Below are 18,542 nucleotides of genomic sequence, written 5' to 3' on the forward strand. Positions count from 1 at the left end.
TTTCATGCTTTGAGTGAAATTTAATTAAGTCGAACTAGTAAAAAATCCCACAGGGTCATGTTATTCGTAAGTGAGAAGATAGGAGTCATGTCTACATGGCTGGGGATGGAAATTTGGCTAGCCTTGTTAAATCATGGTTCCTCTTGAAAAGTACATAAATATTTATTTGAATTTGTGTGCTGACATTTGTTGCTGGACTTCAATATTCAAGTCACTGCAGGTAACTTTTAAATCCACCTTCCGCATACATGTGTTTTTCCCTCTGTGCACATCTCATTGCCACTGCAATTTGGCTTGCCAAGTCTGTAAGAACAGGCAGGAAAGGGAAGCGAAGCACTACTCATTCATTCACAGGTGATTTGTGAACCTATGAGTTCCTCCTTTTGCAGGAGAAAGTAGCTGAGGAATGTGCACATGCCTATGCCTCACTGCAAGAAGCAGCTGAGGAAAAAAAAAAAAGCAAGCCTGTACGCTGACTGCCTCAAGGGCAGCTCCTGAGCTGGTTGCTGCCGTCTCATTTCCAGCACTAGCTCTGCCAGTTTACAAGTCTGCAGGGTGCAAGGACACCGGTCTCAGCCGAGGGAATGGGAGAGCTAAAACTCGGTGAGTTAACAGCCTTAGCAGAATATGCATGGCTTCAGCAAGAGATGCTCTCTGTAGCAGATTCAGTTTCCTGCCAGGAAAAAGAATAAATAAATACAAATCACGGCTGACAAAACTTTCATATCCCTGTCTGTGATCCACTTGCATTTCCCAGAGAGGAAACATAACTTCTCAGATCACAGAAGGACAGGACTAACCACAAAGCCACAACAACATCGGACATGCAGCAGTATCACTGAGCTACCAACCCTCTGCAACTGGACATTGCAGTGTACCAACCGACACAAGCAGAGCAGCTGGAGCCCAGGCAGTGCTCAGAGCTCGGTGGAAGAGCTCTCCTCCTGCCAGCTGAGCCTGGCTCTCCAGGGGCTGCAGAGCTGCAGCAGGGCTCTGCACAATGCAGGACCCATGGCTGGATGGTTGTGGCAGCCTCCTTGGACAGGGCTTGCGCAGACACACACACATGCAGCATCAGAAGCTTTTGTTACCACCAACCCTCTGTAGCTTACACCAGTAGCTTCAATCAATGCAGCACGGAAAAGCCCTTTAGCATCTGCCTGACACCGCCAAGAAAAGGCAGGTGGCAACAGACATGTTAACAATTGGCACTTTAACACCACTTCAGCTGAGTAAGAGAGCTACAAATAAAAGGCAACTTTCTGGATGTAACTATATATCCATCCTAAACACCCCCTCTCTCTTAGTCTAAATCTATGGTTGCACGATTCCATTTTCTTCCAGTGGCAGCAAGATCACCCCTCTGGCGCAGCTCTAAGTCAACGTGCCATTACTCAAATTAAACAATAAAAAGAAAAAAAATAATCCCTAGAACTGTCATTACAAGCACAAAAAGTTACAGTTCCAAGCCTTTGCATGACAGAAGGGAGGATTTCTCAAAGAGAGCACACCCAACTGCTGGAGCTGGTTTGGAACAATTAAAAGGCAGACACGCTTTACACTGTAAATGTAAGCTGTATTTTGAGCTGGGGAAATCGCAAGTGTGCTCTAATCTCATCTGATTGCCATCATCACAAGTATTTTAACAGCTGCGTTGCATCTTAATTGCATTCCCAGTTGACCAATCATACAAGAAGTACCTCAAATAAAAATTAATTCCTTGGGCTTTTTGGTCACACTGACAACACGCAGGATTTTCAGCAACTGAAATGGAAAAAATGATTAAAATCAGATCCTGTTGCAATCTCTGCATTAACTGAACACCTTCTAACCTCCCAAGGAGCTTTAGAAAGATTCTGGTTTTATTCCCCTTCGGCATACTTGAAGGCTGCACAAATTTATTTCAAATTGGCTGCCTCAAATTGCATGGCTTTTTTCCGTGATCTGGGACAACATATCCACAACGCTCCAAGGGCACCTCTGCCCTGGAAAACAGTCTGTAGGGGTTAAAATAAACATGCCAGCCAGTGCTCCAAGGGCAGACACCGTGTCTCTAGAAGAGCTCTGACCAGGAGAAAAAGGGAAGGAAATGTGGAGAAATGGAAGCCAACAAATTACATGAAGAGTCACAGTTTGCTTCCTTCGGTAGGATCAACGTGGGAGGAAGCAAGGAAGATATTTATACGGGGAGTGCTGCAGTTCTAGCAACCTTTTCCACTCCTGCATAAATGAACCCCCCAGGCATTCGATAAAAGGCATGCACAGACCTTTTTTTGAGCAGCTGTAGTGTTCCACCTTCACGTTGTTTTATTTAACAGTTCTTGCACAAAGCTAGTAAAAACAGAGAGCTGCGCTTTCCAGAAACTCGCATCCCACCTCGTATCAGCACAATCCCTAGCTGCTCTTCAGACAAAGAGCCCCATACCTGAGATTGTGTGATTTAGCAATTAATGGCCACTTTGGAGGGATTCAGAAAGATTTTCGTGCGCTTGATCTGTCTGTGATCCCTCCTCCTGGACCTGCATGGGATGACTCAGAGCAGAAGGCTGGTTACATAAACAGAAGGTAGGTGGCTTAACAACCTTGATCTTGTCACCCAAGTGTCAGCCGAGAGAACTGCGTGTTACTGCAGAACGAAAGCACATGTCAAGGCACTTGAACGCAGTCAGATGCCTTCCACAGCCTCTGATTTGAGGAAGGCATTACAGCGTTATTTATTTGGCTGGTTCAGGTTGCACCAAACAGACTCGGAGCATGCGGATTGCAGGATTTCACCTGCCTTGCCTGGCCAAGGCCACGTCGACAGCTGAAGACTCCGGAGAGGAAACTGGAGAATAAGATGGAGCAACTCCACTGCTTACACCACTCTAACTCCAAGGGACATGGGGGCTGCACACCTGGGATGCTCCAGGATACCTGTGCCTATATGCTTCTGTGTGGGAGGAGGTGGGAAAAAAAGAAAAAAGAAAAAGAAAAAGAAAAAAGAAAAAAGAAAGAAGGCAACTCTCACTGTCTGACAGCTCATTAGATGCAAATTTATTTTACAAATCTGACATTACCACAATCCAACGTCCCTAGGCTTCCTTCAGCTTTAGAAAGCTTTCTATAGCATGCTGCTCTAGCTTTACAGAATAAACATTTAAAAAAAAGGCTTAAGAAATCACATTGAGCCTCTCTCAGGTCAGTGCCTGTGTAATTTACAGGAGTAACAGGTTAGGTCGACCTAGCTAGAAACGAGAAAGATACATCACAGCTGGACATCTTAACCAGTCTGGAAACCTTTGCCAGAATTCTCCAGCCTTTCAAAACACAGGCTATTATTTTGCACAGCATTCCTACCTTTTTTCTTCTAGCAGTGAAAGGGAGAAAACACCACGCCAACTCATCCTGCTGCTACGTGCTGGAGGGACACCCCTGCTTCCTCGCTCCAACCTGAGTTGCTGTCTCCCTCTCCGCGCAGCAATTCTCAGAGCCTATTTATTGCTCCATTCAAGTCTAGACTTTGCAATTTCGCAGCCTAATCTGCAGCCCAGTCACCCGTGAAACAGCTGAGCAGCCCGCGATTGTATGCAAACCCGCGCTGCGGCTTGTGCCGTCATCACAGCCTCTGCTCCAGGAAACAAGCCCTGCTCCCCCAGGCCCTGGTGGCACGAGGGACAGCAGGAACCCAGCCCAAGGCAGGGGAGATGAGACCAGAGGGTGTATCCTGCTGACAGCAGCACCCTTTGTCCCCCACGGGGACGGCTTCCCAGACTAATGCTGACACCAGCACGGCCTCGGAGGCAGCACTGGAGCAGCGTGGGTGGGGGGAATTCCTGCTTGCAGCCCCACCGGGTTGTGAAATCCAGCCCGAGGGAAGGCGCAGCATCTGGCCAGGGCAGCGATTTCCACATCTGCCGAGCGTACTTTGTCCCACAGGGCTTGTGGCCAGCGAGCGGGGCTGTTCGCAGGAAGCGGTGCTCCTTTACCTGCTGTAAAAGCTCCCAGGTGCCTGCTGAGGCATTACTCAGGCACACGTGGCACTGCTCAGGAAAAAGAGCACCTCCCTTTCCTTCTCACAAAGAGAGGATTCAATGACCACAGCACCAGGAAGAGGTTCCCAGGTTCGTTTCCCCTCTGCTTCCCCCTTCGTAGCAAGTGCCACCACCTCTGCAAAGCCTGGCTCTTCCTGCAAGTTCACCAGTTGTACCCGAAAAACCTCTCCAGCAAAAGCTTTTGCCAAAACTAAAACAACTGCAGAAAAACTTTTCAGCTTAATGAATCAGCATCAAAAGTGGTTCCTTTAGCAAAGTCCCAGGCAGCTCCAGCCCTCTGTACAGAGTCACAGAATCATTTAGGTTGGAGAAAACCCTTAAGGTCGTCAAGTCCAACCATCACTTAACACTACCAAGTCCACCACTAAACCATATCCCTAAGTATCCCATCCACTCGTCTCTTAAATACCTCCATGGATGGGGATGCTAACATCTCCTTGGGTGCCCCATCCCAATGCCTGACCACTCTCTCCATGAAGAAATTCTTCCTCATACCCAACCTAAATCTCCCACTGCACAGCTTGAGGCCATTTCCTCGTGTCCCATCACTTGTTGCCTGAGAAAAAAGGCCAACACCCTCCTCGCTACAGCCTCCACAAGAAGCCAGCTCATGGCAACCCTGAAACCAGCCTGCAGAGAGGCACCAAAAGCAATGCTTGTCTCAGGGCTCACCCTGCATGCTGGCACAAACCTGTAGGAAAACCACGTTAGGCTGTTGAAAAGAGCGTGGTGTGAGCAGTGAGGGCAACTCAAGCTCAGCAGCTCTGCGTTTTAAAGGCAGCACTTTGGTGCTATTCCCACTCCCAAAGCATCCAGGACGGTTATTTACAATTTCCGTGAGGCAGGCCATAAATCCAAGCATAACTAGCAAGCCTGACAGAGTGTAAGAGGATCCCTGTGGCAGGCTTATTACCTTTGCAGGCTATACAGGCCTATAGAGTTTGATTCCGCACAGTAGCTTTGAAAACTTCAGCTAATGGCTCTTTCTAGCCGATCAAACTTTCCATTTTCTATTGTTTTGCTTGGGGCAGCCAAGTGGGAATTCTGGGGACACGAAGCTCCGGTGGAAGAAATCAAGACCATTAACAGCAAGGAAATAGGGGCCATGAAATAGAAGATGACTCCACAGAGGAGTGCAATAGAGCGGTATAGGCTCTGGCAGAAACAGAAAAAAATAATCCAAAATTCAGAGAAAGCCTAACAAATTATGCCTACTAATGAGTAAAAAAGAAAACCAAAGAAAAAGTAACAAAAACAACAAAAAATCATGTTCCTCCCATTCTCTTAAGGCTCTAGGGATTAATTCTTTCCCATTACTCTACACCAAGATGACAACACTTCTTATTTTTTTAATGATAATATTTAATACAGAAATTCCCACTCCCCTCACCTCCCTAGCCAGAAGATCTCCCAGGGGTGCAGGGAGATATTTTTTTCTCACTTCTATAAAATTGCACTGATGTTCATGCCGCAGCTAATTTCACACATCTCTCCTAACACCTACTAGCTCTATTCAAACGTTGCCTATGCAGATAGATGCCTGCTTGCAGTGGATACACACATGCAACAGATACAGCAAACATTTCAATTACGCGGGGGAAATCAGATTCAAGTCCTTGATCTGAATGAAGCAGAGCATGGACTAACCAGCATCTCCTGTTTGCTGAACAAAAGCCTAGGCTGGCAAACTACTGTTGGGCTACTTTTCAGTGACACATGCACTCTCTCTCAGGTCTACAAAAGTCCACAACGAAACTTTTGCTTAGATGCCTTAAAAATAACAAGAAAAAACAAGCAACTGACCAACCAACCAGGACATACTCCATTGGGCAGTGGAAAATCCCAACTAGCTTAAGCTCCTGCTGAATATCCACACGTAATGGCTGCCCTAGCAGGGGAAGATCTTTCTTCATGGCCCAGACCATGATCAGCATTTAGAGTTGACTGTGCAGCAGGCCAGCAGGGAGGAGGTTTGATGCTAGTTCTGCTTCAACAACAACCTGCTCTGCTTCAGTTTCTTCCACTCTACTAAGATCTCTAGGGCCACTAAGTGAAATGGATAAGCAAGTTTCTCTACGATTTTCTACAATGGGGAAAAAAATAATAAAAGGAGAAGAAAAAAAAAAAAAAAGATGTGTCTTCAGTAGTAGTCTTACTTTTTGATGAAAAATTCTTGCTAGAGGTTACATGACCAAAGACAAGGAAGGGGAAGAAAAAAAGTAAGCCTATCTACTATGAAGAAGCACAATACAGAGTAAGCCCTTGTGTATTCTAGTCAGGCTGCTTTCCCCTCTGAGCAGTCTAAAACCAAAACAAATACAAATATTAAGCTCCACAAGAGCTTAATAGTAGAAAGCACTCCATGCAGAGTAAGGATACAGTGCTAAATCCTGATGGGCTAGATACCAGATACAGTAGGAAGTGAATAAAATTTTATGAAGATCTGTACAGCAAGTCCCAGGATATATTTAGGTAATACTTCTCCAGAGCCGTAATAAAAAGGGGGAAATGTTGTATTTTCCTCAGCTACCTGTTAATCACAAACAGCAAAGGAAGTGCGAGCAGACAGAGCTCCCTGGAGCCCATCCAAGTGACACAGGCAGGGCTGGTGGCACTGCACATGGACCCCCTGAGGGCAAGGCCTCCAGAAAGGGCTTCCAAATGTTTTGGCGACAAGTTTACCAGGCATCTCCCCCAAAATACTATGATCACGAAGACATTTCTCGTAAGATTTCCTTCAAGTTTCTCTCGGTTGTTCCCCCCTCGCCCCGCCCCCCCACCTTGAAACAATCAAAAAAAGAACAACAAAGAAACAAGAAGCCTTGATAAAATGACTTCAGCCTTCTCTTCTCGTGTATTTTTGATGTACTTTATGATCAAACACAGGGACAAGGGGCTTCTTGGCCTCAGTTAACAGGAAAATTTCTGAAATAGTGCCAGAATACGTACAGCTAGAGACAGGGAAAGCAGGGAGTTTCCTACTGAGCTCAGTACTGCATAGCGAAATCCACAACCGTTACAGCCATGACTCAGATGATTTCTAGGTTTACGTAACAGCAAACAATACCCCCCACACTTTATAATTTTCTTTTAAACAGGCCCTCGAACTGCTTCACAGACTGCTCTGTAGCAAGAGATAGCTGCAAAAATCCCTACTTGGTCACTGAAACTCAGGCTAAAGTTTTCTCAGTGCAAACAATTCTTCTTTTGTTTGCTTGGAGGAAAGCAGGAAGCCCTGGAACAGCAAGCAACATACTCAGTAAATACACATTGGGATGGGTGATGAAGGCATACTCACGCAGTGCGTACAGGGAGAGGACTATTCCAGCCAGGCAAAACCCCTCAAAAAACCTGAGTGTGCTGAACATTGTCACGTTCACTGAGAGTGCCACAGTCAGTCCAAATACCAAAATGAATATGACAGAGAAGAGCAGTACGGGCCGTCGACCTACCCTAAAAATAAGGAAGGAAGTAGGGAGAAACGGTGTTAAAAGCCAGGACAGACACAATGCTCCAGCATTACAAAGAGGGGCACGAGTCATGCAATCCCTTCCAAATATTGCTACCCATTTTTAAAGCTTGTTCCATTTTTATTTATTTAATTAATTTTAAATTAAAAATCACTTAATTCCTCACTCAGCTTTGCATTGACAAGTTCATTTCAGGTGGGATTACGCAGGGCCAGCGTATGATTTATTACTGTTTAGCATCAATTTCTATTACTGCTTGACATCAACTGCAAAACACCAACGGTGAACAAGGAAATGTCTAAGAACTACAGCAGGACCACAAACAAGTATCTTGAAGATTAAAAACAACTTCTCAGAGCTTTCTGTAGCAGCAGAGATGGGTATATGACATTATATGTTAAATGATACGCTATATTATTATTTCTTCACAGCCTACAGCCACAGAGCTTACTGCAGAGGTCTCCTCTACCCAACAGACATGTGCTTACCAGCCTGATCTGCAAGAGGAGCACGCTCAAAAAAAAACAACTTTTTTTTTGCCTTGTTATTAAGGACAAGCCTAACAAACAGGGACAAAGTGTAAAACAGGGTTTGTGCCACTTCCCTGAGCCTCACAGAGCTGACAGCAATGCTTGTAGGAAAGCAGTGCATTCCCCTCAGATCCCCACAGCATCTGTAGAGACCCACAACATGAGCCCGACTGGAGGAGAAAAACAACAACAAGAATAAAAAATGCACTGCATCCACCAGTGGCAGCGTGGGCATGAGGATTTGCAGCCCTCCTTGGCAGGAAGGATTTTCAGCTGCAAGCCACAGCTGCACGTGCTGGGGTGGCATCGATGAGAAGAGGAATTACAGTGCCCCTGAACGCGGGGCACCTGCTGCACAGTTGGGCTCTTATGTAAAAGGAATATGAGGCTTTTGCATATCTCACATGCTCCGTGTTTATCATTCCCCTTTCCCCCCCCCTCCTCTTCCTGTGCAACACAGATGATCTGAAGCACCAGAGCACGCTGCTATTTTTAAGCAAGAATTGGATCGTTATGTGGAGATTTCCAAAATTTTTCAACTTGTCAACTCCCACAAGATTTCCAGTGGAACCGAGGATTCCTTTCAGCCAGCTCCATATGCCACTTCCACAAAGAATATATGAACTTGCTTTTCGTAGGCAGCTTTCACAGACCTATTCAAAGCAGTCTGTCAGCTGCAAGCCAGACATCAGGTTGAATGTCAGCACAATAAAGAACATTTAAACCTCACAACCTAATCCAGTTTCACATACCGCAGCATTTCTATTCAATTATTTCAGCAGACTGTCACCAGCAGCTGTAAAATGCATTATATATATAGGCATTCACAATTAACAATTTGGATTTTGCTTCACTTAAAATGGAATAGGAACAATGAATTAGGAGGCAAAGGGCTGGAAGGGAGACATCATTTTTGATGCTTTTGGAAAAACTGGAAAACCACACCGGTATGTGCATCATCACCTACAGATTTTAAAGTCACACCTCAGATGATGATGCTGGGGACTCCTTTGGATGAGGACATGTTTTTCCAGCAGCAGCATCAGCTGTGGGGCACCTAACCAAGGCTCAGCTTGTTGGCATCAAGCACTGGGTGTTTTTAAAACAGCAAGTACTAAGTGGCAAGCTGGAGGCAGCGAGGTCAGGGCAGAAGGTTCCTCACAAACCCAGCCCGTAGGGGATGAGCCTTGCTCGCTGCACCACTCGGGGTGGGAACACAGTGTTATTTCCTCAGTGATACGCAACGTGCCAGGAACATGCTGGACACTGAGGTAGCTACCGCTGCCTGGGCTTCACATGGTGTATTTATAGGGTGCACGGCACTTGGACACGGAGGGGAATTACCTCATACCAAACCTTGAACACAAAAACTGCAAGCTCTTATCAGGGATCTGCGCAGGCTTCCACATCCCTATTTTCATAACAGTCAAGCTGTAATTCATACTAATTAGTATTTGTGGAAGCATTTTGTGGATGAAAGGCATTAATGCCAGCACTCAGAATTAGGAACTTAATTCTCATCACAAGCCTGACCTGCCATATCCTGATGTTGATTAAAAAAGGCCCCACTGCTTCGCAGACATCAGCCCCCTTCCTCCCCCTCTCTTTACTCGAGGTTATGCATCATTAGGGCTTGGAATTTCTTCTGCCATTACACAAATTATGCAAATTAATGTTTGTTGCTAACGAAGAATCAGGAGATCCTCCTGGGCTCTCAGGCCAGGCAAGCCCTCCAGTACCTCCTCCCAGAGACAAACCTAGCATCCCTCCTCACCCAGGGATGGTTTTTCTCAGAAATCAAAACTCCAGGGCAGCTATCAGCCACATGGTTGGTGATCCAGCAGTGTTTTGACAGGATGTTGTCTCAGAGTATCTAAAATCCTTTTATGTGTAGACAGAGTTATCTGACTAACACTACGTGGCAATGCTTGTGAGAAATTAAAACATACACAATCTCCCTTTTAAAACAGCCCCAGGATACTAGCTGCTGCCATCCGTGCTATTCCAGAGGGAGATTTCTGTGCCACAACAGTCTCAGCCTACGCTGCATACTATTAGCTGTATCAGATGCAGACTTTTGCCTGCACAGGTAAACAAATAGGGATACAAACATCCACAGGCTTCTGGAGAACCTGTAACCCACACGGCACTATGTGCAGATGCATCAAGAGATGCAGGGGAAAGGCAAATGCTTTGAGGACAAGACCCACGCTCCTAAGTATGCACCTTGCCACCCTGAGAAGACTAAGCTCTGCTCCTTAAGCTGATGAAATTGTTCTTCCTGTACCACTCTTTGCAGCCTTTCTCTTGGTTTTGGGACTTGAATTGGCACAAAGGCTCCAAGGAGTACCAGGGCAGTTGCAAAGCAAGGCTGGACTGGGCAGCGAGAAGAAAAGGTTTGCTCAGCAGGATGCCACGTGGCCATCAAGACCCTTCCACAGACCTTTCAGCCACCCTGACCAGAGCAAGCAAAAGTGCCAGCAGTGCTCTGCCTGTCAAACAAGTAACTTACTCAGGCTTTGAGTAAAAATATGTGTTTGCAGACCTTCTTCCTATAGATTTGCCACAGAGCTACCTAAGCATATACAACTACCGTATTTTGAACAGACCACTCGGTTTGCATAAACTAATTGTCTTAGTGCAGATTACATCTTGATAACATGCAGCTTTAAAAACCTTTCAAAAAGGAAAAATAAAGCCCCAAACCCTACTGGCTCAAAAATAAAAAATAAAAATACCCCAAAGCCTCTTCTGATTACCTACACTGGATAGTGGTATGAAATTAAATGAAAACAGGATTTTTAAAGATTGTGACACTTCAATCTATTAATCTGCCCAATCTTGCCTGCTCTTGTTTTGGACTGACATAGTTTTTAGTTAATTTATTTTTTTTAATTTTACAAGCACAATCCCCTTTGTATCTGTTTTTCCACACCACCCTCCATCTTAAAGGAAACTCAAACTGTGATTAAATTGTAAAGTAAATCCTTGTTTAGGTCCTCTTTTAGCAGCCCCAAATACATCTAACAGCCTGCGAGAGGGTTCAACAATCACATGTGGCAGAGCAAGCTACAAAATGGGGAAAGAAATGGATGGGAGCAAAGGATGCTCCTCCTTTTGGTGGCAGAGAGCTATTAAACCGCTTACTGCATCTCACTCTTGAAGACAGTGCCTTAGGCAACAAGATGTTCACTTATTTGTGACTTATTTGTCAATTACAGCAGCATTTCCCTAACTTGGCAGTAAGTCTGCTTTCTCCACATGGATTCCTTTTTAGGAAAACCAAGAGATCCCTCATTCAGTTCCCTGCTACACTTTCTACACACTGTTACAGCCCTGTTCTACCGCAGTGTTTTAATCAATTTCAATTGTATTTCATCATGCATGTTCCCTACTTCACCGAAAAGTCATGACTCCCCACTTGCCTGAAAACTTTTAATGACTACTCAAGAACTGAGATGTAATTTTGCTACAAAAGTTCCAGACGCATTACTGCATAGCTGCAGGGGGCCTCTTCTCTGCCCATTGACTGACAGGTTTGCCTATTACGGAAATCTTAAAAAGTGCGAGTGACGCCTTCCTTTCCTGGTTTAGTGAATGGTGAAAGAGTTAACTTGGGGCCACTTAAAGCAGCAACTTTGGCAACTGTACTGGAAGCCACTGAAATGACTGGGATGGCATCATAGGGCTATTGTTTCAAATGCTGCAAGTTTGCATTGAAATCACTTCAGTCAGGCATTAATTTTTTTCCCCTTTTTCTGCACTACAAGGCACTCTCTTGAAATAAAAATTGAACTCTCAGAACAACCAGGGCATCTGGTAATGTTTTTACTACTGTAATTTAAGCAACTGCACTCTGTGCTTTTAAATCTAATACCCCAATATTAGTGGCACATAAGTCAGCGATTCCTTAACACTACAATCAACACATTTGCTTAACAAGAACTTTAAAAATAGAACAAAGGAAAAGTTTACAAAAAAACAACAGCATTCTACCACCCCTAGATGAGACTGTGTAAGCCGAAGATTGACATTACACTGGTCTCTTTTATTCAATCAACGTCACTTTCAATTTCTTTTGGCCTCATCTCCTGATTTAAAAACCAAAAAAAACCCAACCAACCACTAACCAAAGGCACCACTTACATAATTAGAAAATACTTAATTCTGTATGAGCACTACAGCTGTAATAAACTGTATCAGCAGGAAATAACTAAGTCAACTATCAAATAGCTTATTTTCCTGTTACTTACCTTGGTGCAAATTACTTGGTTCAAGCAATTAACATACAGTTCTAAACCGTTTGTTCATGCTCCTTTCAGAACATGAAAATCATTACGCAAAAGTTTTTTATGAATATGAAGTAGATAAAAATCTAAACAATATTTAATACTGGCATTCATTTACAGTTATACTAGCATTAAAAGATTTTTCACTTACCAGTCTGCTATACATCCTGTTATTAAGTGGCCAAAGATTAATCCTACCAGTAGGGAGAATTTTGCAATGTGGACTTTCCAGGCAGAGTCACAAACAAGATCCCACTGGAAGAAAGACAGATAAACCAAAATAAATCAAGCTATCCCCAGATGCACTTAAGCTTACTATCACACGTGTAGACCTCCTTGCAAGCTTCAGTCCTAGAACAAGTGCATGGGAATGGCAGAGGAAAAGTTTTCCCCCTTGAGTCAAGCCCCAGATCCTACAAAGTATGTGAAAAGACTCATTTATTTGAGTTTTATCAGACCCTTATTGACAGAAGGGGGATACTCAACGCTTAAGTCTCCCCCCTCTTCAGGCCACCTGAGTTTGGATGCTTCGGGGAGCATCTCCAGCTTTGGTATTGCTGATGTAAGTATGGTATATCACTGTAATGCCCCAGATACCTGCTGCCAGACAGTTTGAGAGGACATTCTGCTATTGGCCTACTTGGCACCACTTGAAGACACCAGGAAAAGCAGCTGCTTTACCACAGACACCAGTGGCTGATACTTTCAGGCTCCCATCGGCGAAGCATCAAGATGCTTTTGTTTTCAGAAAAGCATCCGAAGGCGGTGGAAGGTGATGAAGACTAATGTCATGGCTTGTCAGGCCAGGTCTGAAAAGCCAAGTCCTGGCATCAATCCAGAGAGCCGCAGGACAGCAACCCCCATCATGGCTTGCAGATCAGTCAGGGCCTGAACCTCCACAACAAGGCTCTCTGTGATACCGAAAGCATCCTTTGTGTCCAAAGGAACAATGGATGGACCATTCCAGGAAGCCCGCCCTCCCCAAGAGAAAAACAGGAACAAGGTCTCCAGCAAGGCTTCCCTAACCTCCAAGATGTTTTCCTCCTAGACATCAGACAGAGCCTCAGGAGAGCCAGGCTGCATTCCTGGCTTAAACCCAACACCCTCATTGCCTTCAGACATATAACTTAGTCTCTCTTGTGTGTGAAGCGTGGATAGTACCATCATACCCTTGAATAAATGTGGAAGATGTGTTTGCTCGTGGTTTGTGAAGTGTTCAAATATTGATGGCAACAGCAGCCGTACACGTTTCATGAACAAGTAAGTACAGCTAACTTTGAAGAGCCAGCTACTCCAGAACCGAAACTTCACAGAATAAATGGCTGTGCGTGTAAGGTAATAGTAGTGCTGTCCCAACAGCAGTCACTGAAGTTTCATGGCCAAAAATGCAAAATTAAAACACGCAATTTGTTTTAAAAAGTCAGGTGCAACTTCAAAAGAGAGCTTCCCTCAAAGAGCTTAATTAGGTGCACTGCAGTGTTAGGTGTTTTCGCGACATGCAGCCCTTCCATAAATAAGGCAGCTCTGACTCATCTATTTGGTTCAACATCACAGAAGACATCCTCCCCAGAATACACCACCTCACCAAGAAGTGTAGCACTACTGAGGCCAAAAGAAACGTGCTGGCTTTCGGCAAACATTCATGCTCAGGCTTTTCATTTTAATTAAATGTATTTTTGAGTTCTTCACTGTTCCGACTTGTAGAAGTTGGGACATACACTTCTGATCCTCTACACCATTCTGCAAGCCACAGGTTAATGGTACTAAGGGACAAGAAGCGAGTGGTATGAGTGTTCTTTCCACTGAGTAGCTATGGACTATTTGCAACAAGCAGCTCAGCAAGGCAATGAGAATTGCTCTCCGAAGCTCTTGACTTCTCGGAAGTATTTAGCGAGTGGGAGAAATGCAGTTCCTAATATTTACAATTATAGAACCAATCTCAAGCTCACAAGAAAAATACCTGTCCAGGCTAGCCATAATCAAAACAAAATTCAGGAGGCACCTCTGAGCTCCAGGCAGGCTTTCAAATGCTCTGGGCTTATTTTCACAATCCAGAAGGTCTGTACAATGATTAGAAGTGAGAAATCACTTTTGAAAGTAGAGTAGAAATTAAGCATATTAAAAACAGTCATATTTATACACAAATACTTTTAAAAGGCAAGCACTGCAAGTTGCTCATTGTCACATTATTGCAGTCAGAGGAGCTGTAATGCCATCCAAGTACAAGGAAAGCAAACAAAGCAGATACATCCTGTTCATCTCCACAGCCGGCCGCTGCTGGCCCTCGTGCGGAGCCCGGGCAGGGAACGTGCAGTGCTGGGTCACACATAGGTGAAGGTTCATGGCTGGAGGAGCCTGAGCCTCATGTTGTGAAATTTCAGGCCGGGACAACACGGCAGACACCGAGTTGTCCACTTTGGCACACAGAGCAAGAGTTTGAAAGCAGAAGAAAAGTTTATCTCCCAGCAGGCCCTTCAGCAGTGCCCTGAGCAGGCCCGCTCCCTCCGATAAGCTATCTGGGAACCACACGTCTGCTTGTTTACAAGGCTCTTACCCAGCCCCTCAGCCCCTCTGAAAACAAAACCATCCATTTCTGGGCAAATCCCATGTCTGACCATTTGCTGCCTTCAGCTGAAGGCCTATTCTAGGGTCTAGCATAAATCTACCAGGTATACAAAACAGGTACCATACACAGATTTGAGGTTTCAGCCTCAGCTTTCACATAGAAAGAAAACCCTCACAGGTTCCCATCTTGCAGCATGCTGGGACAGGCAGTGCTGCTGACAGCTCAAGTGGCACTCCGAGTAAATCTGCACCAGGAGATTGTTTTGGCCAGAGTCTAGCCAGTAATCCCCTATCACCTCATACAAAAGGTAGATTAACACGAGCAGCGAGACCAGAAAATCCTGTAGCTGCTCTGTCAGAATCCCCTGGTGTCCCATTTGGGAGTTAGCAGCTCCCAGCCTGAAGGAAGGGTGCTGCTAAATTTACAGTGACACCTCTGTTTTCTCTTTCTTTCTGTCCTCTAGCCTCCTAATGCAAGAGGTCTGATAGAGTGATGTACAGAGCTGATAGGTTATGCTTATAAATATAATCCACTATGCAAACCATGGAGAGGGATCTCAAAAAAAAAAAAAAAAAAAGCTTTTTTTTCTGTGGCAGTATAGCAATGTGGAGAATTTGCCACCTATGCAGATGTGCAATGCATCGCAAGTGTTTTTTTCATGTTGTGACAGCGCTTTTTGCCAAAGCCTAAGAAGTCACACCTTCAGGATCCTAATGTTTAATTGATCGCAGTGAGTCACCACCCGTGCTGTGAGTCACCGTGCTTCAAACCAGAAGTCAAGCTGAGGGACTATTTGAAACACGCTTCAGAAGACATATGGCAAAAATTAATGCACCCAAGATGTAACCATCCTGTGCCTTCCTTGCAAGAGATGGAAGTCTGGGCAGGGCTCATGCAGCAAATCAGGATCTGTAGTGAAGTTAAGGCAGAAGTTTTACCTAAAATGCAAATTTAAAATCTGCTGCATGTCAGTTTATCTTGACCCTTGGAGAAAAGGTTCCACTTTGGGATCCCTGGCCTCTAAGTGGCATGTACGCCACAGCCTGACAGGGCAGCCCCAAATCCCTCCTGTGGAGAAGCCCCATGCCCCCCTGTATGTTTCATGGCGGTTTTGAAATCTCTAAGTGGCAATAAGAATCGATCACTTGTCACGGAGGTCCACATATGATGGGTCTCTTTCTTTGTTCTTCTCCTTCCCGATTCATCATTTCATAACCAGACCCTGGCGGTTTTCCCTGCACAGCGCTAGCATCCATCTTTTCTCTCCGTTTCTATGTAAGTACCTTGTATAGCCAGAGTTTAAATTTATGATGCCTTCACATTCTCAGAGTATTTTTCAAAAAAAAAAAAATGAACCACAAAGTTATTTAAAAAAAAAAGCTACATATAAAAACAAAAACAATAATAATAATAAAAAAAAGAATCAAGTGGTGTTTTTCATACAATATATATTACAAAAAGCAAAACCATCTCCAGGTCCTTGAAGAAAAGCTCCAACTGAGCAGACCAAGCACTACCAGTAAAACAGTGCATGCACAAATAAATAAGTAAATACAGAGAAGCAGAACAGTCAGTTCTACCCTAAGATACCTCTCTCTAATGCCTCTCCCAGTACTCAACAACCAGAGCAGTCCTCATAGTCACAGCCACTGGAAGGAACCGTGACAAGACTTCCCTCGAGGACAGTGCTCCTCTCCTCCCCACTTCAGCCCCTGGCCAGAAATGACAACCTGGCTTTGTTTGTAACGTTAAATAAAATGTACAAGTCCCAGAAAATGGCACAATGCTCAGCTCTACAGCAAATAACTGTGCAGTTATGCCACACTAAAGAGGCTGCAGGAGAAGATTCCCAGAGAGACACAACAACCCATCTGCAACACAAAATCAGGATGGTTTTACTGACAGACATTCCTGGAAAACAAAACAAAAACCCATGGGGCCAGCCCCAGCACACTTTCAGCATCTCTCCTTCCTGCCAGCAGTGGCAACGACAGAGCATTTAATCTATTTAATCTTCAAGGTTCAGGGTAGCAACGCTTCTCAGCTGAGCTCACAGCTGGCCAGAACACTCCCCAGTCCCAAATGCATTTTAAGCATCAATAAAGTGTTCATGGGAACACCTGGCATTTTTGACCAGTACAGCCAGCTGTGTGCAACTACCAAGAATTTCGAAATGGCAATGCTGGGAACAAAAAAAATTAACCAAATAATCCTGGAAGACTTCAGAAGAAGAGGCAAAAATAAATAAATTTCTCTTTCTTTGGCCAGCCACACTCAGAAGGAATTGTCTTCCAAAATACATTTTTCCCACTGATGGGAGGAAATCCCTACAAAAGCCCTACATTCTTAGCAGGCACAACTGGACTTACCTGGAAAACATAAGAGCCACTGAAAACAAAAACAAAACAAAACAAACATACATGGAAAAGGAGAACAAAAAAGCTAACAAGCCAGCTATTGAGAGTTTTTGTTGTGTTTTCTTTAAGCACCTCCTCAAAGAAACCCACACCACCTATGCTTCAATGCCCAAACTCAAGACACAGCAGACAGCTGACTTCCAAGCCATTTTTTTTCTGCATGACCTCCAAGCACAAAATACATCCGACTTTCTTCAACTTCACTGTAGGTGGATGCTTTTGTTGAAAATCTCCAACTAATGCCCAAGTGCTTTGGACTTCTTAAAGATAAATCCTCCCACTAAAATTTCTCCTGAGCGAGCACAGCCTGGTATTTTGAGGGATTTACAACTGCCCAAGTTTGCAGGAACTTTTACTGGGGTAGCAGGAAATATTACTGGTACCACAGTAGCACTTTTTGCACAATTTGAAGAATGCAGCTCCTTCTGACTGCTGCCACAAAGCCAAGGGTTTTGGGGACACGCAGAGGGGGGCAGAGGGGACAGAGAAAGAGGAGAGGGCGCGTGAGCCAGAGGACACGTGCTCAGCAGGCTTCCCAGAAAGATATAATTAGACCTTGTGCTGTTGTAGGACAGCAGTTTCGTGTACCTATGAAAACAGTTTCCATCCCTGCAAAACAGTACACAACTACAGACTTCCCGGGTTTACCTAACAGTTGCTGAAGTTTAACCCAGCTGAAGTTGCCGAAATACATCCTTTGGATAAGCATGACTTAGCTGTGATATTTCCACGTTAAGTTTTGAAGCGTATCTTTTTAAAGCCTGGTATTTCAGCCTTAAAACTAAAGCACGTGGGACTGGTGCCACGCTATCACACATCGCTAGGCGAACACTGATACATAAAACAGCGCTTCCACCTGCTTTGCAAACTTCAGCTCCGTCGTGAGGAAGGAAACCTAAGGCACTGGCTACGTCAAGCTGCTCTCAGTCATCGCCCTGTGTAATGATTACCTCAAGGTAAACAGGTTGGCCCCGCTACGCCCTGCAAGGCGATAGCAATGACGGGTACATTCCTGCAGTATCCTCAGACCTTTTGGTCACAGTTCACCTGGGACAGCCATCTCCACACCGCGGTGACATGGCTCCAGGAGCAGCATGATTAGGTTAATCTGGAAGTGGCTTTTGGTTACACTTGATTGTTCTGCACTAAAACAACCTTGCTTCATGCCGTAAGCAGAAAAGACCCTCCGAGCTATCCATCAGCAGAACCCCAAGATGACAGGATGCCATCCGATAA

At 44.7% G+C, this 18,542-nt stretch overlaps 1 protein-coding gene across 5 annotated transcripts in view; it reads right to left on the bottom strand.

Moving 5' to 3' along the window:
• The window catches only part of SLC22A23 (solute carrier family 22 member 23), a 96,759-nt gene that overhangs the window by 68,401 nt on the left and 9,816 nt on the right, over positions 1 to 18,542 (bottom strand). For 2 of the 5 annotated variants that reach the window (XM_084509836.1, XM_084509835.1), the window contains exons 1-3: positions 14,284 to 14,805; positions 12,475 to 12,578; positions 7,333 to 7,487 (exon numbers count right to left, since the gene is read on the bottom strand). In XM_084509836.1, coding sequence (XP_084365962.1) covers positions 7,333 to 7,402 — 70 coding nt within the window. In that variant the 5' untranslated portion in view covers positions 7,403 to 7,487; positions 12,475 to 12,578; positions 14,284 to 14,805. Of the gene's footprint in view, positions 1 to 7,332; positions 7,488 to 12,474; positions 12,579 to 12,920; positions 14,806 to 18,542 lie in introns of those variants that run through there. The other 3 variants (XM_084509832.1, XM_084509833.1, XM_084509834.1) reach the window with 2 other exon arrangements.

The sequence above is a fragment of the Aythya ferina genome, assembly GCF_964211825.1.
Source record: "Aythya ferina genome assembly, chromosome: 2".
NCBI classification, from domain to species: domain Eukaryota; kingdom Metazoa; phylum Chordata; class Aves; order Anseriformes; family Anatidae; genus Aythya; species Aythya ferina.